The sequence below is a fragment of the Juglans microcarpa x Juglans regia genome, chromosome 1D, assembly GCF_004785595.1.
Source record: "Juglans microcarpa x Juglans regia isolate MS1-56 chromosome 1D, Jm3101_v1.0, whole genome shotgun sequence".
Taxonomy (NCBI): Eukaryota; Viridiplantae; Streptophyta; class Magnoliopsida; order Fagales; family Juglandaceae; genus Juglans; species Juglans microcarpa x Juglans regia.
In genome coordinates this window covers 12347523-12373459 of record NC_054594.1, presented here as the reverse complement: position 1 = coordinate 12373459, position 25937 = coordinate 12347523, and the positions used below count along the sequence as shown (strand labels likewise).

Below are 25937 nucleotides of genomic sequence, written 5' to 3'. Positions count from 1 at the left end.
GACCTCCGAGCAACCCAATGGACCCAACCCCAGCTCCGATCCACCACCGGTGAAGCACATTCAACTCCATTTCCGTTTCAAACTTTTTGGCCTTAAAACCACCCTTTGCGCCGCCACCCACGGCAAACCACCACCACCATTGGCTTCACCGACCTCTCTAGGCCCTACCATATTAATTTCGGGTCTTAGTTTGTCCCCATTCAAAAGTGGATTTTTGATACCCACGGCCACAGTGTATTTTACACTGTTATGTTGCTGAGTCACCACTTCTTGCACCTCCGGGATCCTTCGAAAATCATATTATAGCGCTGTAAGTATTTTTCCAAAGAACTATTGTGATTTAAATATATTTTTGCACTAACTCATATTATTGTGAACTGGTTGGACATACCGGACTGAGTCTGAGGAGTTCTGGGGTCAGATGGATTATGGACGGAGTTGTGTGTTTGGTTGGTATTGTGAATTGTTGGTTGTTGTGGTGTTGTTCATGTACATGGCATATTGCACGCATGATAATGTTTGTAAAGGAAACTGGGTTTTCGTGTACATGCATTCATGTTCATGTGTTTCATGAAAACTGGGTTTTCATGTGTTAAAGGATTTTGGGTGCGTGTGTATCACGACCCCAAGCCGAGATGAGGTATTATCTCGGTGGAGCTCCTCTGGTCACTCGGGAGCTGAATATACTGAGTGACGTCCCCTGGGTTGTCGCTGGGCGACAACGAGATCGGACGAGATGGTCTCGTGCCGACTCCGTGGCCCCTCTACTGGTGGGGGCTAGAGGATGCTTGGCCACGTACGCGCTGGGCGCGGAACTGGGCATCGCTCGTTGCGTAGTGGGTGCTTGGCCACGAACGCGCTGGACGCGGAACTGAGCATCGCTACGAAGCCAGGACGTGCGGATGATCCTTAGGGGAGATCATGGTGCATTGGTTAATGGAATAATGAGCTATTTTCTAGAAAAATAGCGTGTGTTAATTAAAATGTTTTTATGTGATTCATTTTCTGGGAAAATGAGATTTTATTGATTTGGGTCATTTTCTGGGAAAATGACGGAGTATTCTTTTTGGGCCAAAATGTGATTTTGGCGTGTGTTGGAAAATATCTATTTTCAGGGAAAATAGTATTTTTGAGAATAATGCATATTTCATCATATGCATGCATGTTGGTCGCATTAATGTATTTTTATCTCGTAGTTGTTTGGTTTATACTTACCTGCGGCACCATTTTGTGGTAACGCAGATTTCGATGCAGATGAGGCTGAGGGTGAGCCTGAGGATTCGGCTCCACCAGAGGAGTGATCTGGGATCACTCGTTTTGGTTTGAGACTTGTAAAATATTTATTTTGGATGACTGTATAATTTTTAAACCTTTTTACTGTTTGTCTAAATTGTATTAACAATTCTGGTACTTAGTTGTATTAATTATCCGCTGCGTTATTTTTGTACACTGTTGCATGTACACACACTTGATACTAACGTTGGGATGTGTGACCCTGTTGTCGTCATCCCGGCATCTCGATTCCCGTGTCTCTTTACATGGGGGTCGTAGGCGCCACATGTGGCTTAATTTTAAAAAGAAAAAAGTAAAAAAATGGCATCCGACACAAAGCAAATACAAAGGCAAAATAATCAAAGAAGACTCTACAACCACAAGATACTACATATCACTACATCATGCCAACACTGTCAATAGACAACAAGGATTGATGAGGTGCTTGTGGTATATAGCACGAGTTGGCACACAAGTGCATGGAGGCGACACTTTGAGACTTGAGAGACCTGAGCTCATTTTCGACTTTAGGATAGGCGACTATGTAGCTCAAAAATTAGTCTCAGCCCCCTTGTTGCAAGTTGTCTCAGTGGATCCCACTGCTCCTACTCCGAGTCTGCTACTAACCCTTTTTCATTGTCCACCACTCTCACTGTTGCTGACATTGAGGCATTGATTTATCAGGTTTTATCCCAGCCTTCGAGCACTTTGCCTGTCACCTTAGGTAAATCTCCTTGGTTTTTCGACTCTTCATGCTCTAATTCTACCATTTTTTCTCAAAAATCAACTTTGTGATCCATTCCTATCATATATATTGATGATGGTTTTCATTGCCTGTTAGTAACATTGGGGTCATTTTTTCCCCTACCTTATATGTTAATAACATTTACCTTGTTCCCTAGTTGTCCTTAAATCTTCTTTCAATTGGACAACTTTGTAAATTAGGTACTAAGCTTACATTGTGACGCCCCGACTCCCACGTACAAAAATAAGGAAATCGTGACGTCAGGATGATGACAACACGGGTCACGCATCCCAACGAAATGTGCTCAAGTGTGTGCAACATACAAGAGTGCACAATAAAAATAGCAGCGGATAATATAAATAAGTCATCTAAGTACCAGAAATTTAAATACAAATATTCAAAACAAATTACCTTTAAAGAGTTATACAGTCATCCCAAATATATTACAAAGGCAACACATAAATTAATAAAAAACGAAACCCGATAAACAGGAGCAATCCCAGATCACTCCACCAACGGAGCCAAGCTAAGGCTCATCATCCTCATCTGCATCAAAATCTGCGATACCATAAAATGGTACTACAGGTAAGTATAAACCAAACAACTCTCGGGATAAAAACATATTAATACAACCAACATGCATTCATACGACAAAATCCACTTAGCCATAAAATACCATTTTTTTCCAAAAATGATTATTTTCAATACACACCAAAATCTCATTTTGGCCCAAAAACATAGTCTGTCATTTTTCCAGAAAATAATTCACACAAAACAAACCTTTTATCGGACACTGTAGGCGGGAATCGTAGGCGGGACTCTATCACCGTCCCTGCTTACCACCATCCCTACTGCGTGCACCGTAGGCTGGAATCACAGGCAGGACACAACCACCATCCCTGCTTACCACCATCCCTACCGCGTACACTGCAGGCGAGAATCACAGGCGGGACTTTACCACCATCCCTAGTTACCACCATCCCTACAATTCCTTCCCACACAATGAATACTTATCACACAAAATGAATATTTATCACACACCATGAATACTTATCAGAGCACTATAGGCGAGAATCACAGGCGGGACTATACCACCATCCCTGCTTACCACCATCCCTACTGCGTGCACCGTAGGCGGGAATCACAGGCGGGACTCTACCACATCCCTGCTTACTACCATCCCTACAGTCTCTTTTCCTTTTTCTCAAACCAGACAATCTAGTCGTTTCAAACACACTCAAATCATTTCACATGAAAATTCAATTTTCAGATAAACACATGAACATGTATGCAATCATGCGAAAATCCAGTTTTCATTTACAAAGATGAACATGTGTGCAAATATGCCATATACATGAAACAACACCGCAACAACCAACAATGCAAACCAATCACATAATAACTCCGTCCATAATCCATCCGACCCCCGAACTCCTTGGATTCAGTCCGGCATGTCCAACCAGATCACAATAATATGTGTTAGTGCAAAAATACATTTAAATTACGAAAGTTCTTTGGAAAAATACTTACAGTGCTATATAATAATTTTCAAAGGATCACGAAGCTGCAAGAAGTGGCAGCTCAGCAACGTAACAGTGCAAAATACACTGTGGCCGTGGGTTTCAAAAACTCACTTTTCAACGGAGACAAACTAAGAGTCGAAATTGATAGGGTAGGGCCTAGAGAGGTCGGTGAAGCCAATGGTGGTGGTGGTTTGCCGTGGGTGGCGGCGCAAATGGTGGTTTTAGGCCAAAATACCCAAATCAAAAATGGGGTTGGATGTGCTTCACCGGTGACGGATCGAAACTGGAGTTGGGTCCATTGGGTTGATAGGAGGTCAATGATGAAGTGGTGAAGAGATGGAGGCCGATGGTGGCGCGACGGCGACGCTGGAGCTCAAGATGCGCAGCGGCTTAGAGGGGCTCGTGGGGGCAAACGGCGGCGTGATAGGAGCTGAGAATGGAGGGAGGTGGTCGCCGGCCAGTGGGGAAGCTGATGGGAGGGGCGGTGTCGCGCACGGCGGTGGGTTGGGTGAGGAAGAAGCAACGCACGGGGAGAGAGAGGGAGAGGGTGTCGCGCGCACGAGGAGCAGCAGGGAAAGAAAGAAACAAAAGAAAGAAAGGAAAAGAAGAAAAGAAGAAAGAAGAAAGAGAAAAATGGAGGGAAAGAAATGAGGTCCAATCCTCACATCTTGAGTCACAAAAATGATCCAACGGAAAAGATTTTAAAACCGCAAGTCAATTAAAATAATTTAAACGTAATGATACAATGCAAATAAAATAATTAAATCCAACAGTCAATTAATTTAAAAGAAGAACAATTTAAATGCATAATAATAAATAAATATTAAGAAAACATAACAATTTAATTTTCACAATTTAAAGATCATAAAATAACCCATTTAAAATATCTGATAATTATAAAATAAGAGAATAAATTTTTGAATTATTAAAAATAATCCTTCAGTGAAAATACACTAAAATACGGGGTGTTACATCCTCCCCCTTAAAAAAAAATTTCGTCCTCGAAATTTGTAGAGTCAAACATCACGCTAAAGCAGTATACAAGACATAACCAGAACACTGTAGGCGGGAATCGCAGGCGGGACTCTACCATCGTCCCTGCTTACCACCATCCCTACCGCTTGCACCATAGGCGGGAATCACAGGTGGGACACAACCACCATCCCTATCGCGTGCACCGTAGGCGGGAATCACAGGCGAGACTTTACCACCATCCCTGCTTACCACCATCCCTATAGTTCCTTTCCACATAATGAATACTTATCACACAAAATGAATACTTATCACACATCATGAATACTTATCAGAGCACTGTAGGCGGGAATCATAGGAGGGACTATACCACCATCCCTGCTTACCACCATCCCTACCGCGTGCACCGTAGGCAGGAATCACAGGCGGGACACAACCACCATCACTGCTTACCACCATCCCTACCGCGTACACCGTAGGCGGGAATCACAGGCGAGACTCTACCACCATCCCTGCTTACCACCGTCCCTACAGTCTACTTTCCTTTTTCTCAAACCAGTCAATCTAGTCGTTTCAAACACACTCAAATCATTTCACATGAAAATTTAATTTTCAGATAAACACATGAACATGTATGCAATCATGTGAAAACCCAGTTTTCATTTACAAACATGAACATGCGTGCAAATATGCTATATACATGAAACAGCACCACAACAACCAACAATACAAACCAATCACACAATAACTCCGTCCATAATCCATCCGACCCCCGAACTCCTCGGACTCAGTCCAGCATGTCCAACCAGATCACAATAATATGTGTTAGTGTAAAAATACATTTAAATCACGAAAGTTCTTTGGAAAAATACTTACAGTACTATATAATAATTTTTGAAAGATCACGAAACTGCAAGAAGTGGCGGCTCAGCAACGTAACAGTGTAAAATACACTGTGACCGTGGGTCTCAAAAACTCACTTTTCAACGGAGACAAACTAAGACCCAAAATTGATAAGGTAGGGCCTAGAGAGGTCGGTGAAGCCAATGGTGATGGTGGTTTGCCGTGGGTGGCGGCACAAATGGTGGTTTTAGGCCAAAAATACCCAAATCGGAAATGGGGTTGGATGTGCTTCACCAGTGAAGGATCGGAGCTGGGGTTGGGTCCATTGGGTTGCTAGGAGGTCAAAGATGAAGTAGTGAAGAGATGGTGGCCGGTGGTGGCGCGACGGCTGCGCCGGAGCTCAAGATGCGCCGCGGCTTGGAAGGGCTCGTGGGGGCAAACGGTGGCGCGATAGGAGCTGAGAATGGAGGGAGGTGGTCGCCGGCCGGTAATGGGAGGGGCGGTGTCGCGTACGGCGACGCGACGGCGATGGGTTGGGTGAGGAAGAAGCAACGCACAGGGAGAGAGAGGGAGAGGGTGTCGCGCGCACGGGGAGCAGCAGGGAAAGAAAAGAAAAAAAAAAGAAAGAAAGGAAAAGAAGAAAAGAAGAAAGAAGAAAGAGAAAAATGGAGGGAAAGAAATGAGATCTAATCCTCACATCTTGGGTCACAAAAATGATCTAACGGAAAAGATTTTAAAACCGCAAGTCAATTAAAATAATTTAAACCTAATGATACAATGCAAATAAAATAATTAAATCCAACAATCAATTAATTTAAAAGAAGAACAATTTAAATGCATAACAATAAATAAATATTAAGAAAACATAATAATTTAATTTTCACAATTTAAAGATCATAAAATAACCCATTTAAAATATCCGATAATTATAAAATAAGAGAATAATTTTTTAAATTATTAAAAATAATCCTTCAGTGAAAATACACTAAAATACGGGGTGTTAAATACATTTTCTAATGTTGGTGTTGATGTGCAGGATCCACACATGGGTCAACTTATTGGGACATGCCGTAAGATTGGATGTTTGTTTGAGCTCTCTTCTTTGTAGCTTCATCCCATCTATCTTGCTCCGTTGTTGCCTCTGCTATCTCTTCTCTGTTATTGCATTCTCGGCTAGGTCATGCCTCTCTACGTGTTCTCCTTTTGGCCTCCCAAAGTCGCCTAGGTTCTATAGGGTTTGAGTCCTTTGATTGTGTCTCCTTTCAACTTGGAAAACAAACACATTTACCTTTTAATATAAGTGAATCTTTTTCGTCTGCACCTTTTGGTTTGATTCACTCTGATATTTGGGGTCCTACACCCACTCCTACTAAGAGCACTAGCACTGGACTCATCAAAGTCATCTTCAAAATTTGAAGAAAAATACATGTTTTCTGTAAATGTAAATCCTTCTTATCCATAACCTCACATTAGATTAGCCATTAGATTAATCAAAATAATAATATAATATTATTTTTTTAAAAAAATAATATTTTTAATTTTTTCTTTTATATATTACAATTACACTAACCATATGTTAATTATTAATTTAATTAATAAAGAAAATATAACTTGATCCAACTGGGAAAAATTAAAACTTCATTTCCACCAACAATTCATAAAAAAGTATAGATTTCCACCATTTTCACTTTCATTTCCACCAACAATTCATCGAACGGTACCAACATATTTCAGTAGCAACATTGAAAGTCTATACCAATTTCCACCAACTTCAATAAAACAGTTCATAGAAACAAAACATATATACAGAGTAGTTCATTCACGATTGAGGAGATGTGATTTTAGAATACAATAATGATTTGGCGATTAACAGTAACTTGCTATATATGAAGAATGGGATGGACTTACTATAGCTGAAAGCTTTAGCTCTTCTGCTTTACCGAGTACAATGCAGCTCATTTAAAGACCACAAAGTTCATATTTTGGCTTTTCAGGAGTTTTAGCGAGGTTGATGCGGATGCTCTGAGGGGAGGGGGGATCTCATTATTTTAATATCTTTGTTTATGAGTATTCTCGTTATACATGGCTATACATGTTACAGCATTGATCTGAACTTGTTCATGTTTATCAAACTTTTAACAAAATGGTACAAACTCAATTTTATCGTACCATTAAAGTCTTTCGATCAGATAATGCCATGGAATACAATGACAAGTCTCTCCTTGAGTTCCTGAATCAACAAGGTACATTTTCAAATCGTTCATGTCCCTATACCTCTCAACAAAATGGTCATGCAAAACGAAAACATCGTTATATCCTTGATTTTGTAAGGAGCTCTTTTACTTTCTACTTCTGTACTTGAAAAATTTTGGGGTGAATCTGCTCTTACATTTGTGTACACAATCAATCGGGTACCCTCACCTATACTTCACAACAAATCTCCTTATGAGCTTCTCTATGGAATGATTCCTAACTACTACTTGCTTCGAGTTTTTGGTTGTGCATGTTTTGTTACTCTTCCTTCTCATGAACGGACCAAACTTGAACCCTGCTCTCAATTATGTTATTTTCTTGGTTATAGTTTAACTCAAAAAGGTTATCGTTGCTATGACCTTGTCACAAAATGTCTTCGAGTCTCTCATCATGTGGAGTTTTGGGAACACAAACCATTTACTAGCCTATCCACGTTCTCCTCTTCCTCCTCTGCCCACTCACTCATATTATCTAATCCCACTATGCCTCTATTTCTTGACTCTTTTGCAAAGATTTTGAGCAACTCAGATAGTTCTTCCACCGCTACTCCTAATCTAGTTGATGCATTTGACGGACTGCTTGCAACACCATCCATTCCTGAGCCTTCCCAACTCCCTAAAACTCGTTGTTCCAGTTAGGTAAGTGTTCCTCCTACTCATTTTCGTCATTATCACTATTTCTCTATTCTTGCTACCCTCCACGAACCTCAAAATTATTGTGAGGCTCATATTGACCCTCTTTGGCTGCAAGCTATGCCTGATGAATTAGATGCTCTTGTCAAAAAATACACTTGGAATCTGGTGGATTTGCCTTCTAGTAAAGTTGTAGTGGGATGCAAGTGGATTTATAAAATCAAGACTCGGGTAGATGGATCAGTTGAAAGCTGCAAGGCTCGCCTTGTTGTAAAGGGTTTTACCCAGGAGTATGGGATTGACTATGAGGAGACTTTTGCTCCTGTTACCAAACTTACCTTTGTTAGATCTTTGCTTGCAGTTGCTGCTGTTTAGCGTTGAGAAATCTTTCAAATGGATATTAAAAATGCCTTCTTCAATGGTAATATTACTAAAGAAGTTTACATGAAACCTCCACCTAGCTATGAGCATCCTCCACATCAAGTTTGTCGTCTCCGTCGAACTCTTTATGGGCTCAAACAAGCTCTTCAGGCTTGGTATGATAAAGTTCGGCCAATGGTTTCTTTTTCTTTCTAGCCCATATGATTCTACCCTATTTCTTCTTACTACTGGTGCAGGTATATCCTTCTTCTTCTCTATGTGGATGATATGATTATTACTAGTGATGATATTGTTGGTATTCGAGATCTTCAAACATTTCTAAGTTAGAATTTTGAGATGAAGGATTTGGGACACCTTAACTACTTTCTCGGCCTTGAAGTTACTTCGAGTCAGAACGGTTATTATTTCACTCAAGCCAAATATGTTTTTGATTTAGTTTCCAAAGTTGGGTTGACAGATAGCAAGATAGCCACTAGTACACTTGAGTATAATACCAAACTTCTAGGCACTGATGGTTCCCCACTTTTGGGGGCAACACTTTATCGACAGTTAGTTGGTAGTCTCTTTTATCTTAATGTCTCTAGACCTGACATTTCATATGTTGTTCATTTGGTCAGTCAATTCATGAGTGCACCTCGAACTACCTATTGTGTTGCTGATCTTAGAATTTTACGCTATATCAAGGGCAGTCTGTTTCATGGCCTACACTTCTTATCACACTCCTCTCTTGAGCTACAAGCCTATTCTGATGCAGATTGGGTTGGTGATCCCACTGATCGTACTCCACCACTGCTTACCGTTTCTTACTTGGTATTTCTTTGATTTCGTGGCATAGTAGGAAACAGTCCGTTGTTGCCCATTCTAGCACTGAGGCTGAGTATCGTGCCATCACTGATACGACATCTGAACTTTTGTGGTTATGCTAACTTCTAAAAGATATGAGTGTTCCTCAATTAACCAGTTCTCTCATTCATTATGATAATCATAGTGCCATCCAGATTGGGCACAATGATATTTTCCACAAGCATACCAAACATATTGAGCTTGATGGTCACTTTATCCGCCATCATCTTCAGCATGATGTCCTCTAGTTACACTCAGTCCCCTTTGAAGATAATCTTGCTGATATTTTTACGAAATCACATCCACCTAATCATCTTGGTGATCTTGTTTGCAAACTCTAGTTAACTTCATCGCCAAGAGTTTGAGGGGGGATGTTAGTGTGTGTGTGTGTGTGTGTGTGTAGAATGACGTGGTCTAATATATTATATTAGCTAGATTTATTTTACAATTTGATGGATCACGTGGCTTATATTTAGACAAAATATATCTCTTTTTATTTATCATTCTCTCATTAACCCATAATGTAATATTAATTATTTATTAAAAAGTTATTTATTATATTTTACTTATTTACCAATCATTTTATGTCACATAAAAAAAATAATAACTCTCAATCTCTCCACTACTACTCCAAATAATTATCAACGATTCCGTTACATGGAGATAGGAAATGACCCAAATATCTTGTATATATATTTATGTATGTTGTGTTCTTGGTACAAAAGTGGAAAAACTTGAGATATTTATGTTCCGCAATTTGTTTTTATTATTATCATGTTCATCATCTTAGTATCAAGAATCCCTTGTTTCCTCGGAGAGATTGAGAGATATAGAGAAAGTAGGAGGGTGTGGCTATCAAAGATTTCCTTCCAAGTTTAGGGCGAATGGTAGCCATGGAGGGCAAATTTAGGAGGGATATCAACATGATAATATTTCCTTGCAAGTAAAATGTTGATTTTTCTCAGTTAAGGAAAGCAATGAATTGAGAATCCTTTTATTTATAAGTTAATGAATAAATACCATTTATTGTGAAATCATGTCGGCCATAAAAATAATAAAAATATTATTTATATTCATTGAGGAGTAGACTTTATTTGATGTGCAAGTAATTAAATTTGTAAACAGAACTTTTGAAGAAAGAATTGCGTTTAGCATAACCGAGAATTTAATGGCCAAGGCTCCATCTGGATGTTAAGCTGAATTGAGTTTTTTATGAATAGTAATGAGTTAAAATGATAAAATGAGTTTTGTGGTGCTCTAGTAAAATGAGTTTAAATATTAAGATGAGTTTAGATATATTTATAAAAAATTAAAAAAAATTGTGAGTCTTACGTGATAAAGAGGTTTTGATTTGAGTGATATTTAATAATTTAATAATTATGTATTTGTATGTTGAAATAGGTCTGAAACAGAATTCAAATGAAATGAGCTGAACTCAAAGATCCAAACAAAGCCTAAAGTGACCGCTTGTGGGACCACACCTTTGTTTGGCCTCTTCTATTCTGTCCTCAGATTTTGCGAATGATGACATTGCTTCCTTACCATAAATTTGCAGATATTCTTATTCAAGAAAGAAAAGCAAAAAACAAAAAAGAAAAAAGAAAGAAGAGAAAAACATTGAGTTCTCTTTTCCATTACGCTTCCTACCAAAATAACAGTAATATTACAACTGCAAACGTTTGTTCGTCACCATGATCGTCTGATCTATCATATTCACCATCAACTACATACCCAGAATCCAAAAGATAAAATTATAACATCAAAAATCATTCATGCATTTGAGTATCAAACGCCAACTTTGATCATCATCATCATCAAACCCTAAAACATCTAATTACATGGTGATGATGATGATGGCCGTGATGATGATGGAGGGACTTTTCCCTATCAATCATGCCCCGGACGTACGTAAACTCCTCAACATGGCAAGGGATGGTGATTGTCCCCTTCTGATCAAAACCATACTCTTCCTCAGCCTCCTTCAGGAGCTGCATGAACAGTGGGTGATTGAAATACATAACAGGAACCACAAATCTCTGCTGCTTCTCTCCCTGTCCCACCTTTATCGCCAAACACCCTTTCGGCACATCTCTCATCTCTTGTTTCTTCGTCCCCTGGTGATGATGATGATCGTGGTGATGAAGATGAGGCAGGTGTAGGTGAAAGATCCGCAGACTTCTCTCTCCACTGCCCATATTCTGCAGAATCTAGGCTACGAGCGTAAACACAGAAAACAAAGACCCAGAACGGTACTTTTTCCTTTGCGAGTTTTACCGTTATTTTTCCTCAGAAATTTATGTTTTTATAAGAAAACATGTGAAAGAGACCAAGGCTCTGAGGCTCCGATGGCTAGCGCTGCTTGATGAGGATTAGGGAAGAGTATCGCAGTGACCAAAGCAAGTTGGTCATGGGTGATAAACTCACAAGTACAAAATGCATACAGGCCAGATATAAAAAGATGGGATATTTATATCTCTGGAAGAACTAGAGTTTCTTGTATTCTGCATGAGCAGTATATATTCTAGACCATTGGATCTTAATGGCCACAAGGATGATCATCATGTGATCTCAGGTAAAGCAACAAATATAAGAAATTCTTCCTTTTAATTTAGAGCCCATTTGGACACTTGGTATCACAGAAAAAGTTAAATAAAACTATTATAAATTTAAAATTTTATTGAATATTATTCCTATTTTAAAACTTGTAAAAGTTGAATATTTGAATATGAAAAGTGTTTTGTATTTAAGTGAAGTTTGATAATGAAACTAGGAGAAGTTTTGAAAATTTTAAAAATTATGTGTCTCGTCTCTCTATCCAAACATTCCCTTATTGCAAGTGTATAAATCTTAAGTAATTGTATATTTAAATAATAAATATGTAAGTTAATTAAGTATATGGTTCATGCATGTGTTTAAAAATAATAAGTTTAAGATTCAAAATCTCATTATTCTACATTTTTTCTAGGATAAATGTTTTAATTAACCACAATTCATATAATGCGTATGACTTGTATTTTTGAGTAAACTTTAATAAATTCTTGTCCAAATTTGAGAATTTTAAGAGATAGATATATGAAGTGAACTCTATATCATAAATATTTTGAAAAATATTAAATAAAGAAAAAATATCATATGACTTATTTTATGCATATGTGTTTATTTCATTTTAGGAAAATGATATGATATTCCCACTGACAAATCATTCTGAAGATTTGTATTAATTTTTATATTTAATGTTAACAAAGTATTTTTTAATAAATTTATAATTTACTTTTAAAAAGATTTTAAGAAGGTTTAAAAATTTTTTATAAAATTACTCCTCCTTAATATTGTGTTTGGACAGTGAGACAATCTTAAATATTATGTAAATATTAATAAAAAAAAGTAATGATAATAATGATAAAATATTAATTAAATAATTGTAAATAATAATAAAATTATGTAAAAAGATAATAATAAAATAATAAATAATTATAAAATATTATCAAAATAATCAATTATAATAATGATAAAATATTAATTAAATAATTGTAAATAATAATAAAATTATGTAAAAAGATAATAATAAAATAATAAATAATTATAAAATATTATCAAAATAATCAATTACCTAAATTTGTGCAAGAATTCCAGATATCTCCGTCCGTCTGCGTCTCGTACACGTTGATTGAAAGAGAGTTCGAAGCTTTTAACGATCATCATAACGGTAGGAGCGGCAAGGGTGTAATTGTTTTGTCAGGAGCGGTACGACACGTTAACAGCAAGTGGTGTCAGAAAGAACACGTGGGAGGTGGGGCTGGAATCATAAGGTGAAGCCGACAACGAGGTGTCGTTGACAGAGGGGAAAATTCCAGGGACAGCCAATAGCAGGTCTTGAACATGTCCAAGTAGACGTCAAAGGTGTCTCTACAATTATAGTAGACTACTTGGAGAAGTACTACAAAATCTAATTTCCACAGAAAAAAAAAAAAAAAAAAAAAAAAAACTCCATCAGATACGTGGCTTGTATATGGTATACGGAGGTATAAATTTAAACCGAAAAATCGGTTGATTTTTACCTGTTTTGAATCGGTTTAGTTTGGAACAGATTTTTAAAATATGAAACTTGACCGATTCTAATTTTAAGATTTTTCAGACCGAACCGAACCGGACTGGACCGGTTGAAAAAAAATATATATAAAAAATAATATTTGTATTATTGTATATATAAGTTTTATATAAAATATTATATATATATATTAATATATGTAAGTTTTATATATTATGTGTAATTATAAATTTTTATGTGAAATTTTTATATATATTTATATATGAAATAATTTCTTATTATAATTTATAAATTATTACATAAAATGTTAATACTAAATCACTAAAAGTTTAAAACTAATATTAATATTAAATATATAGTTTATAATTAATACTAATATATAACTTATAACTATACCAATAGTCTAATATTAATACTATTATATAGTCTAATATATTAATAAAAGTATAAAACATATTTTTTTAAATCAGTTTTTTTTTCTTTTATAAACAAATTTTTAATGACAAATTATGAAACTTACATTTTAAAAAAACTGAAAAATCGGACCAGATCAGAAACTAGTAAAATCGGAAGTACTGGTTTAGAAGGGTAACCGGTGCGTAATCGGTTTTAGAAACTACAAAACCGGTACATACCGGTTCAGTCTTAAATTTTGTCTAAAACCGGACCGAACCGGACCGGTTACACCCCTACTTGTATATCTATTTTATCATTTTAAAAAAGTCTCAGCATTTTCCCTAAGTTAAAATATTTATCATGGTCCAAGTTAAATAAAGTATCCATTATGAAAATGTTAATATAATTCTCTATTCATATATATTTTTTTATTTTTTAATGGTTAAAAAAGTAAGTGTTAGTAAATTTATATTTTTTTTATGTTTTTCTTCATAGTTAAAGATATTTAAAAAATACTTTGAAAAACAAAAAAAAAAAAAAAATCATTTGTCCGGGTGTGCATATTTGGGATGCACATTTGGTGTGTACCCTAACATTGTTCATGCATTATTTCCATTCGGATCAGTACAAGTATTATTATTATTTTCATAGATTCTTTGTCACTATAATTTTCTTTTAGATTTCTAATTTTTAATTGAGTAATACTATACATGCTTAACTCGTGCAGTTTTTTTGAAAAATAGTAAATTCCAGCATAAAAAGTTACGAAAAAAATTATTTTTTCATGGTGACGTCCAAATTTTTTTTTTTTTCAAAATGACTATCAACCTACTCAAATGATTTTCCTTTTTAATTCATTATAGTTAAATCTAAAAAGAATATCACATAAAAATGGGGATGATTGGCTTATATACTGTTAAAAATTCTCTAGATACATTTTGTTTGAAAAGTGAATAAATAAGATTAGAAGATTGATGGAAAAGTCGACTTATTTTGTCAGTCACTTGCAACAATCTTGTCCATTCCTTTTCCAAACATGATTTATCAAGTAAATTTGGCTGAACTCATTTCTACATCTTCAAACCTTACTCTAGAGTACCCACCCCCTCTTTCTCATCACATCACTAGAGGGCACGCCATGATTGGATCTAGAACTGCCACTGCCATATTAATGCTGGTGTTGTATTAGGGTCAGAGATCAATAGGAGCTCTCTAATTTCCATCTCTCCCAAAACTCAAACCAATTAAAATCATGGTAGAGAGAATAAAATTGCGAACAGAATGACAAAAGTGTCCACATCTTTCTTCTTAAAGATAGGTTAATTCCATGTACGTACCCCTCCTATTTTGTTTTTTTTTCCTTGCCTTGGCATAGCCTCCATGGGACCCATTCGTGGTTAGTGCTACACATATTGCTGCATTTCATTTTCAACCGACTAATCACAATGGAAGCTTACATTGTAGCATGCGTCAAAAAACATTTGTAAAATAGTTGATCGAGTCATGATTGTTCAATGAACTATATTTGATCAGTATTAAAACACAGTTTTTTCGGATTAAATCTCTATCCTATCCCATTCATCTTTATTTGCTTTTATGAATAGAAAACATAATTTTATTTTTTTACTTGCAATAATGTTTTTAAAATAATTTAGATCGCACCACCATAATTTGAGAAAGCTAACCGGTAATGGGATTCTGAAGCTTAATATCCGGTTTGGATTCACAACTCATCTCACTACTATTCACTACTATTTATCAACTTTAACTCACAAATCTCACTACTATTCGCAACGTATCTCACTACTATTCACAATTCATCTCAACTCATCTTCGAATCCAAACGAGATATTTAAGTATAGAATGGAGTGTGCTCGTACTTTGGGATATGAGATTATAAAATGCTACCCTCTATGATGCGTGTTCCCTCGGTCAATAGGTACAAGCTGTTTACCAATCTAACTAAACCAAAGCCCAAACTCGCTATATGCAAAATGAACAAAACCCCAATGATGCTTACATTTCTTGAAAGGATCAAGAAAGAATGTGATGAGAAGGATTCCATGCATAGTGGTGGGTTCGTGAATATCTACTCGGGTTTTTCAAATCAAGAAGTTTGGACTTTGAGTGGTAAGAAACAAATTAAAGACTACTTGGACCTTGGATTTACAGCGCCTAAAGTGAATAACTTTTTTTTTTGGAGATGAGTTTTGAGTCCAAGGAAGGACAACAAGAGCCAAAGGAACTAGCAACAGAGAAAATGACTTTGATTGGAGGTGATCAGGTTAAAACATGGTGGGGAGGCAGTTACATATTGCCAGATTTCGATGACTGAATTTTACAAGGATAGAGAATCCAAAACCCCAAACCAAATAGATTTGATTTTTATTTTGATTTTTAAGTGTGAAAACTGCACCTTTCGAACATAGAAACTCCCCATGTATGAGCAAATGTGACTAAGAAAGGATTCATAATCTCGAGCGTGAGAGAAAGACCCTGTCAGATAGTCAAGGTAGGAAAGAGCCTTACGTGATCAAGACTTAGGTTGGCAAGACCCTAGGTGGGCTAAGGTACTTCAGGTGAAGGGTGAGTAGGGGTGAGCATCAACATAGGTGGAGTCGGATTTTCCTAAATCCAACTCCAACTCCAATTTTTTCGGAGTTCAAATCCAAACTCTGACTCATGTAAGCTTTGATTCGACTCCAACTTCGAAAACACAAAATCACAAACTAAGTCAAAACAGAAATTTTTTTTAGCAAATCAATTTCTAACACTTTGAAGAACATGCAAAAATCTTTTATAAAAACCAAACATAATTTGAATCAAACATTGACACGTATAAAAATCATGTAGGCACTCCAAAAATTCGAGATCCGCACATCACTTCATCAAAATTTCACAAAACTTCCAACGTTCATCAATAAATACCACAACCGACAACTTCATCTTCAACCCAACTTCCATCCAATAAAACTCCAAGAAAATTTACCAATGCTACTATAAGTATTCTAGACTTAATATTAAATAAAATATAAGAGCATCGAGCCGTAGAAAACCACTTACAAAAGCTTGGAAGGCTAAAGCACAAAGTTGCCTAGAATTCTCTCTCAACTCTATCTCAGTTTGCTTTTGGAAAAGTAAGGAAATGAGCTAAGTGTGTGAAGTGAAATGCAAGGGGCGTGGGTATAGAAGAGGGCTGACATGTTGAGCGTTTGAATTACCAATGATTTTAGGGTAGCTTTGGAAAAGGAGGAAAATGGGTTGCAAAGTGCAGCAATTTCCTGCTTCATTGTGGCCGAGTGGGTGACGACTGGTGAAGGGGTGTTTGATTTGCTATCAAGGCACTATTTGAGACTAGTCATGAGATGGCATGACAGCCAAGGCATGGCCTTGTAAGGAGGAGGGAACTTGGGCTAAGGTGGTGGTTTCGGAGGAACCAGATGGGGCTAACTGAAATGCATTTAGTTTGGGTCTAGTTAGGGTTTTGATCATGGTTTGGTTCCAATCAAACTTTTCTTGGTCAAATTTAATTATCAAGATGTAAGAGAGTATTTAAGGTTGTAAGAGTGTTTAATCCAGTAATTAGTTGCATGTGAAAGTGATTTAATCAAGTAAGTAAACACTTAGTTACAAAACGAGTGGTTTAGGGTTTCGGTTAGCTTCCAATGTTTTGTGATTTTATTAGGGTTTAAACTCTCTTTTGTTTCACCAAATAGTGCTTAGTTGGATGAAATAGTGATTGATTTAAGAGAGCATGGTGATAAAGCTTGAATCACACTCCATTTCTTCACACTTTGATCTCCTCTTGACATGTGTCCTAGGGTTTCCAAGTTAATCACTAGGATCATGACATGTGTCCAACTAAAAGTTTTCCAATGATCCAAAGTAAATTTAGACATCCTACATGACGATTTGACAACTGTTCGAACCAATTGCCATGCAGCGCTCTCTCAAAGGGTCACTATTCACTCAAAAAACTCGAAATTTTTTATTGCAACATAAAATTCTAAATATTCATACAAGTCTAATGGTGCAATTTATTTCGTAACATTCTACTCCTAAGTGTTTTAATTAAATAGGAAGACAATCTCGTTTACTAATCACCCAGAAAGACTTGAAACTTTTTATTGTACCTTAAAATCCTAAATATTCATATGAGTCTAATGGTGCAATTCATTTTAAAAAAATCATACTCTTGAGTGCTTTAATTAAATAGAAAGGAAACTTTGTCACCATAGTGAATTAGGATCCGACTACTGTAGCAGACTAAAACCTAGTTGATCAGTCAATTCATGAATTCCCTAAAGGATTTTCACGAAGTTTCTAAGGTCTAAAGAAATTCATCGATCAAATTTCTTTCATGTCGCTAAATCCTCCTCTCCTAAAAAGAAAATTTTCCCCTCGAAATCTAAGTGTGCTTACTCACAAGGGCTATTGCCTGTCACTGGCAGTAGAGTTGTGGGCAATGTGGGTGGAGGTGAGTCGAAATCCACTGTAGTGGTATGCTATGGTAGATAGTATAACTTGTCATCGTTAGAGTCAAACATCATGTTGGCGAAATTCCCTAGATCAATATGTTGCTCAACCTCCTAGTTATCGTCGCTATCCGGTATACACCCTTCAATGAGCAAATGTCCTCGATGTGTCAACGTCATCAATGATCTTGATGATGTCTCCTGCTCGGGATTGGCGGCACGCTCCTTTGCAGCCCGGCTAGACTCTACCTCATCAAGTGGCCTCCTAGTGCAGAAATTGTCTCTATCGATCCATGAAAATGGGTGGTGAGGTGGAAGTCGCTCTTCATGGAAAATGACCCTCTATTGGAACCCTTCCCATGGCTATCTATGTCCATGACGTGAGTGCAATGGTGCTCCCATTTCTCCATCGCTTGCTAGTAGGCAACGGTTTGCTAGTCAAGCTTAATGAGTTGCCTCCTATGACACTCCTCTCTCATCTCTCTAACTCACTAGGCTGAAAGTGTAGACTTCCTCGTTGTCTTTCTCTCTCATGCTATAAAAGTTGCAAAAGGTAAAGTCAATGACAAAAAACAAATCCCACAAAACAAACCGTACACTAGGCCATAACAAATCTGAGGTGAGCATACTTTATTTGATATCCAAACAAATGAAGTACAATTACTTAATGATGCGATGTAACCTAGTACAAAATGGTGACTACAAAAACGATTAAGCTATGCTCACAGACAAAACAAAAACTACAGTACAATCCAAATAGATGAGGGTACTTGGCTTTCATACCAACTTCGTTTTCCCAAGTGGCTTCCTGAATGTTATGATTCTATATGTAATAAATGTATATTCTAGTCAGTGTATTTATGGCACATATGGGAGTATGATGTTTGGGATGGCTAGTATGTTTGGATAGTGTCTTATAAAATATCCTACTTAAGTGTATTCATTGCATATATACTAGACCTGTATGGCGGATTTGGAATCGGGTTAATTATTCTAAGAATTAGACAGCACTCATTAACAAAGCACTCTAGCTGGATTATTTGACATACACTAATTAATGGTCTAAAACAACTATATTCTGCAGGCTTGCTTTGGTAAGAAACCTGCATGCCATTGTTAAGCTTTCTTAATTGGTTGTTCCAGTGGTTACTTATAGTTACACTCTTATTAGGAGCTTAGGTAAATGAGTTGATTGGATCAATTATTTGTGGAGCATTTTGAATTGATTGTTTCGTATCACCTCCCATGTCGTAGCTGTTGAGAATTTACCATCAAGGGATGGCTTCTAGACAACTATATCCGACCCTCTTTTTCCAGATGGTACAATTTGAGCAATCTCCATCGCCGTGTCTATACCAACTAAATCCCTTAACAGATCCATATTCCAGGAATTACACAGCTTGATATTGGCAATATCTTGAGCTCTTGCCGAAAGCAAGCCTAATGATACCCATCTATCAAACCAGAAAGAAGCATTCCCGCCTCTCACTAGAACCTTCACATTGTCCATCACTTCTGGTAAAATTGAACTAATGGATTTCCAAAAACGAGAATCAATAGGACGCCCATTCTGAACTGCAACATGCCCATTACGGAAATACTTGGCCCGAAAGAAATCAGTCCACAAATTATTTACAGTTTGTGAATGCTTACTGGAAACTGCCACATTTGAACTGTTTTCAGCTTGTGAGTGGAGGTGGAAAGTCTCACATTTGCATTGTTTTTAGCCTGTGAATGCTTGCTAGAGTTTCCCACAATTGCACTGTTTTCAGTCTATGAATGCTTGCTGGAGTTTCCCACATTTACACTGTTTTCAGTCTGTGAAAGCTTGTTGGAATCTCCCACATTTCTAGTTCATGCTTTACTCTTGAATATAATCGTTTATATTGTTATTAATATTGCATTTATTTGTCATCTTTATCTTATCACTGAACAAATAAGTTTTTTTTTGGTAAGTTCAACTTTAAAATGATCAAATAAAAATTGGCGCATACTTCCCCTGTATTTTTATTTGTTCCAATATTTTCTTTTTTTTTTTTAATATATTGTTCATATTCTTTATCTATTTTAGGTATAAGGCCGTGATACTATTTTACTAGTATTTTCTTTTATTCATAGAAGACTCTTTTCAGCGATTTTTAGTCACCGGAAATGATTTTTTCGCCGTAGATAGTTATTCGCAACAAGAAATATATTTTTGGTAGAAAATGCTTCTTTTTGGCGATTAAAATAGCCGCAAATAAGTATTGCAACTAAAACTTGCAATATTATAACCGACTTTTTGTGGCGACAAAAAATTGCTTGAAAAAATTTACTTTTTCCACCTACCATTAACCATGGTTGGCACACTTTTTGCGGTGAGAAAAATTAATGGAAATATGAGTAATTAGGACAAACATTTTGATCATGGGTTTAAGTACTATATGAGGTGGCGGAAAAAAGTCATTTCTAACAAGAGTATCGACTAATTGCAGCAGAAAAATGCTAATTTGTTGTAGTGAGTTGTGTAATTTTTAGATTAAAGGAGCGAAGACTTTGGGCCAAGAATTATATAAAATCTCATTTCACTATGAACATTGTTGAGACGTATTGAAGGATTTGCCAAAAGAGAACTTGCATGACTCAAATGAATGCAAAGAAAATACCTTGTGGTAATAGTCATCCTTCTGCTTCAGAGTCAATAAATTTTGCAATCGTACAAGGAAAAAAGAAAAGATCATTTTACTATGGCAACAAAAACTCGGGAAGAGATTGTTCGTCTTGAGAAATAAAAGCTTGAACTAAAGCAAAAGAAAGAGCAGAGGAAACAAAGGAAATAGAAAATGATACTAAGGAAAGAGGAAGTGGGAATCATGATAACATGTACATGCAAGAGATATGTCTCCAACATAAAAAGAATAGAGAAATGATAGTTACAGTCGTGAGTGTGTAAGCACCACACAATCACTTTGAAAAATGTGAATAAATAGGAGACCTACATGAAAATAAAATTAATTTTTTAATTGTAGATCACACTCTTTTTCAAAATAATTGCATGGCATTTGCGTATTTCACGACTTTACATAGCATTACTCAAAAGGAATATATTTGTTTATTTAAACGAAAAATGCAGAAAAAAGCATATGGTAGATGCTCAATGATACACCTATGGGAGTTGGGAATGGATTTCTATATCTATAATTCGATGATAATTTTGTATGAATTACTTGGGTTCAAGTGTGTGCTCGTGGGATGGTGGTTCAAAGTTACTGTCATTGACTTGTTCGAAAACAAGTCATCCAATCCAAATTGTAAATCTTGCTCATCTTCAGCCATTATGTTATTCAATGTTATACAGTCTATCAAAATACCTTTGAGCATTTCAATTAATAAAAATGTTCAAACCTCCAAATACTCATTCAACATATTGCTTCGAGACTCTTAAGTTGTAGCAAAATGTTTTCTCTTATTTCCTTGAGGAGCATGAATTGTCCTTACGAATGTTTTCCACAAATGATAAATACCATCGACGAGATAATACTCCGTTGTATAGTCATGAACATTGATTGAGTAGTTAACCTAAGGAGCATGTTCTTCAATTAGATTGGTGAACATGTACATAAGACTATTTTACCACATCGATGCTATTGTTAGACCCTCGTAACCCACAGAACACGTGCCATATCCAAAGGTCATAGGACACTAACTTTTGGTTAATAAACAAAACCAAAATACATGTCTCTCAAAGCAAATAGGCAATTCTTCCACTTCTAGTGCATGAAACAATGTTCCTCAGCATTCTCGAAAACCCCCAACTTTGAACTAACTTTTGATTGATAAACAAAACCAAAATACATGTCTCTCAAAGCAGGCAGGCAATTCATCCACTTCTAGTGCATGAAATCAATGTTCCTCAACATTCTCGAAAACACCCATCTTTCCCCCAACTACTAGAAATCTAGCAACATCTTCCTAGTTTGGAGATCGTAATATTGGTTGGAAAAAATCAAAACTCCTACATGAAAAATCGTTTAAAAGTCTATTTTTTGTTACTTTCTCCCATTCTAAGTATCCATCCGTAAGATTTGGTGTTATTCCATAAGCAAGTTTTCTGACTGGAATGGTCATCCTCTGTTAGTAAGAATGTTTGAGCCTTCCAATAGCATTTCTTTATTGGACAAAAAATGGATCATGTGCTTCTCTTGTAGAAGGAATGTGAAAAAGAAAAAAGAAAAAGCTTCACGATACATGCAAAACCTCCTTTGAAATATATTGGAATGATATATTGGTGGCTCAACAAAATAGTAATAGGGAAGGTTTTGTTGGACTTGCAAGGAATTATGCAAGATAGTATTGCGGCTTTGACTAGAACTATAACGTGATCTTGATCTTGATTATGGAAGAAGAACTGTTCTTCTTCCATAATCAGAGCACAAATTATTTCTAAGTCATTGTTGGAGCGAGAAAGAGTCGTATAAAAGACAATTGAGTTGAAGAATATGTTCTATATAGTGAAAGAAAAGAATGAATGAAAGAGATATTTGGATTGAGATAAATAGGGGGAAATGATTCAATTTATATTGAAAATTTATAGCCATTGAAAAATATGACCATAAAAAATTAAAGAGTAAAGAAATTAATATAAAAAGAAATAAAGTCTAAAGAGAGAGTGGGAAAAGAATATTTAAATTATATAGAAAAATAATATAAAAACTATTATCAATTATGGAGTGTATTTGAATACAGAAACAATAATATAAGTAGTTTTGTTGATCCCAAGGGACTAGCTTAAAGTTCTATTTTTTTAAACGGCAGGTATCAGATTATTAAAATTAAACAAAATTTTAGAGACCTAAATAGGAATTTTTCATTATTATTTTAAGAAGAGGGAATAAATGTTTGTTTTTTCCAAGAAGCCAAAGGGTTATATATTGATTATCCATTTTAACAAGCTATTTTCTACTTTTAAAAAGTGGGATTAATTGTATTTCCTTTTAAATATTAATTTTTCCAATTAAGTATTAATCGTGGAATGAGTTTTGTTTTTCATTTTTTTTTTTTATAATTTTATTTTCGGTTTAGATGGTCTATTTTAAAAGAGAAAAGTTAAAACACAACATTAAATGCTATGACAACATTAAAATCCAAATGCTTATAGTGACAACATTAACTGCTATAAAATCCAAATGCTATGTCGACTACTGTCTTGATTTTATTTTATTTTATTTTTTTCTGAATTGTACCAATCCAATTTGCATAGAGAATTGGAAATTAAATATCTCTTCCCAAATTTATGGGACTTCAACTCATATTTTACGATATGATTAATGAAATATACCTCAGGAGATATATTGTAATTGAATGAGTAACTACTAAGTATTCTCGGAATGTAACACATGATGCTATTAATTCTTATCTTATTACGGAATACCATAATATGATTGGGTGTAAATCCCACTTCATCTGTACAAAGAATTCCTAGTGAAAAACCAGAAACTCCCTTAAAATATATAGGGTTAAGTACAAAAATAGTTCATGTAGTTTTCTCCAAAATCAAGTTATCGGCCACTGATCATGATCAAATTAGTCATGATTTCTAACAGTAGGAACCAATTTGATCATGTCTGTTAGAAATTATTTAGTAAATTTTTTGAAGCTGTCACACTGTGATAATAGGGACCAAATTCATAGTAAGCTTGGGTTGGATAATAGGAGTTTAGTAGTTGGGCTCAACCTATGGGCCAAAGTAATCATATATTCTATTTGTAGGATTTTTGTTGAAGCATGGTCATGGCTCATTTACTTGCTGTCTGTCTGGCCTTTTGTTATAATTGTTGTTTTAGATGCTGGGCTTTGGCCCATTATTTGGATTGGCCAAATACATTTTCATCTTTATATTTGAATAATTTTAACAATAACTGGTTCACATTGAATTAGCCAAAGACTTTTCATCTTAAATATGAGTTACAATAATTTCATTTTTCTTTTCAAATATGAAAAGTCCTGTAGCAAGTCTAAACCCATTGTTTATTATATTTCAGCTCATTCTCTCTCCTGCGGCTCTTTTCCTTGATATCGTGTGATGAAATTTTATTTATTGGATTGTGAAAATGAAAATGAATATGATTATTGGAGATTATAGGAGGTTATGAAAATAGAATTAATTAATTATAAAAATATAAAATAATAATAGTTTATTATTATAGAGAGTGTGATGATTAATCAAATGTAAACTTTAAGTTTTAAATGATTAGCTAAAAATAAAAAAGTTACATATTAGTCAAATTTTGAAGAATAAAATAACCAATCCAATGTCAATGCTCTTAGAAATATACTTTTATTTTCTCTCTCTCATCTTCATCTTCTTTGAAGGTTGCTCCCCTTGAAGGAATTTGTTATTAGAAGAATTACAACAAGTATTTAGAGTTTGTTACAATTAGTATCAGGGAGATACCGATTTCTATACTATATGGAAGAAATTTTAGCATTATTATTCAACATTAAAGAGCTAGCGGAACAAAATCACAAAAAGTAAGGGAAGGTCGGAACAACTTCATGAGAATTTGAGCTATACAAACCAGGTTGGCATGATGCAAGAAAAAGAAGATGAAAAACAAGCAACAACGAATTCCTTGTCTGAGTTCATCTTTGACCAAAGCTGCCTCTCTCAGATCCCGGTTAGTGATGACTATTCTGCTCACAATGTTGTCCCTCTCCATGCCCACCCTCGAATTCCTAACCCTAGAATCTTTTATCACCACCATATGCCTCATTTGTTATCCAAAACAAACCAAGTAGTAGCCAAACGACATCGTCCCCAGTCCCTCCAAACAAAACATTCGATTAAGGTCGATGACGAACCACCTTTAAGCTACCGAAAATTCAAAGCAAAAATGGGCGTCGATGATGACTTTCTGGACGACAAGGCCAAGCGGATGAGAGATCTGCTCTCAAGCTTCTCCTTCGATTCAATGTCCTCGTCGTCCAAACGACCCACTCTGGAAGAAATAAATTCTTCCTTCTTCGATACCGACCAGGATAGGAATCTTCTGATGCAAAAGTCTGATTTAGAAAGACTCTTCAACTTCGGCGTTCCAGTTCATTGGGATTCCGGGAAGGACTTTCTGGATGTCTTGGATGGTTTGGAAATCTTCCGTCCTCAAGCTTCATGTGCAAAGGAGCTTCTCATGAATGGTAGTGTGCCTGATGAGTATATGTTTCGGTGTTTCGCACTCCACTGGACCCACGAGGGTCTCACCTTTCTCAAGCTCAGAGACCTTGTTGGTGTCGACATTGATGTTGGCTCTGAACTTGTTCCTAGGATTACCAAAATGGCACCGGAAGTGGGTGGCTTCAGAGGACTTTTCCTTCTCGGTGACTCATACCGTGTTGCCAGTACAGATGGTGTGGGAACTAAACTTAAGCTTGCAATTGAACTCAAATTTGGAACCACCCTCATTATCGACCGTTATTCTTTTTTCTGGAGTGGCTTTCTCATCTGCCAAGTGAGGCATTGAAGGGTGTAAGGCACTAGAGGTTGGGTTGCTGGCTCCAGATCTGGTGTTGTACCTTGAC

At 36.1% G+C, this 25937-nt stretch overlaps 1 protein-coding gene across 1 annotated transcript; it reads right to left on the bottom strand.

Annotated features, from left to right (window-relative positions):
- Positions 1–11068: 11068 nt before the first annotated feature.
- Positions 11069–12016, bottom strand: LOC121239408 (auxin-responsive protein SAUR32-like). The gene has a single exon (XM_041136664.1). It carries the CDS (start codon positions 11657–11659, stop codon positions 11279–11281), a length of 381 nt encoding a protein of 126 aa, XP_040992598.1. The 5' UTR covers positions 11660–12016; the 3' UTR covers positions 11069–11278.
- Positions 12017–25937: the final 13921 nt, after the last annotated feature.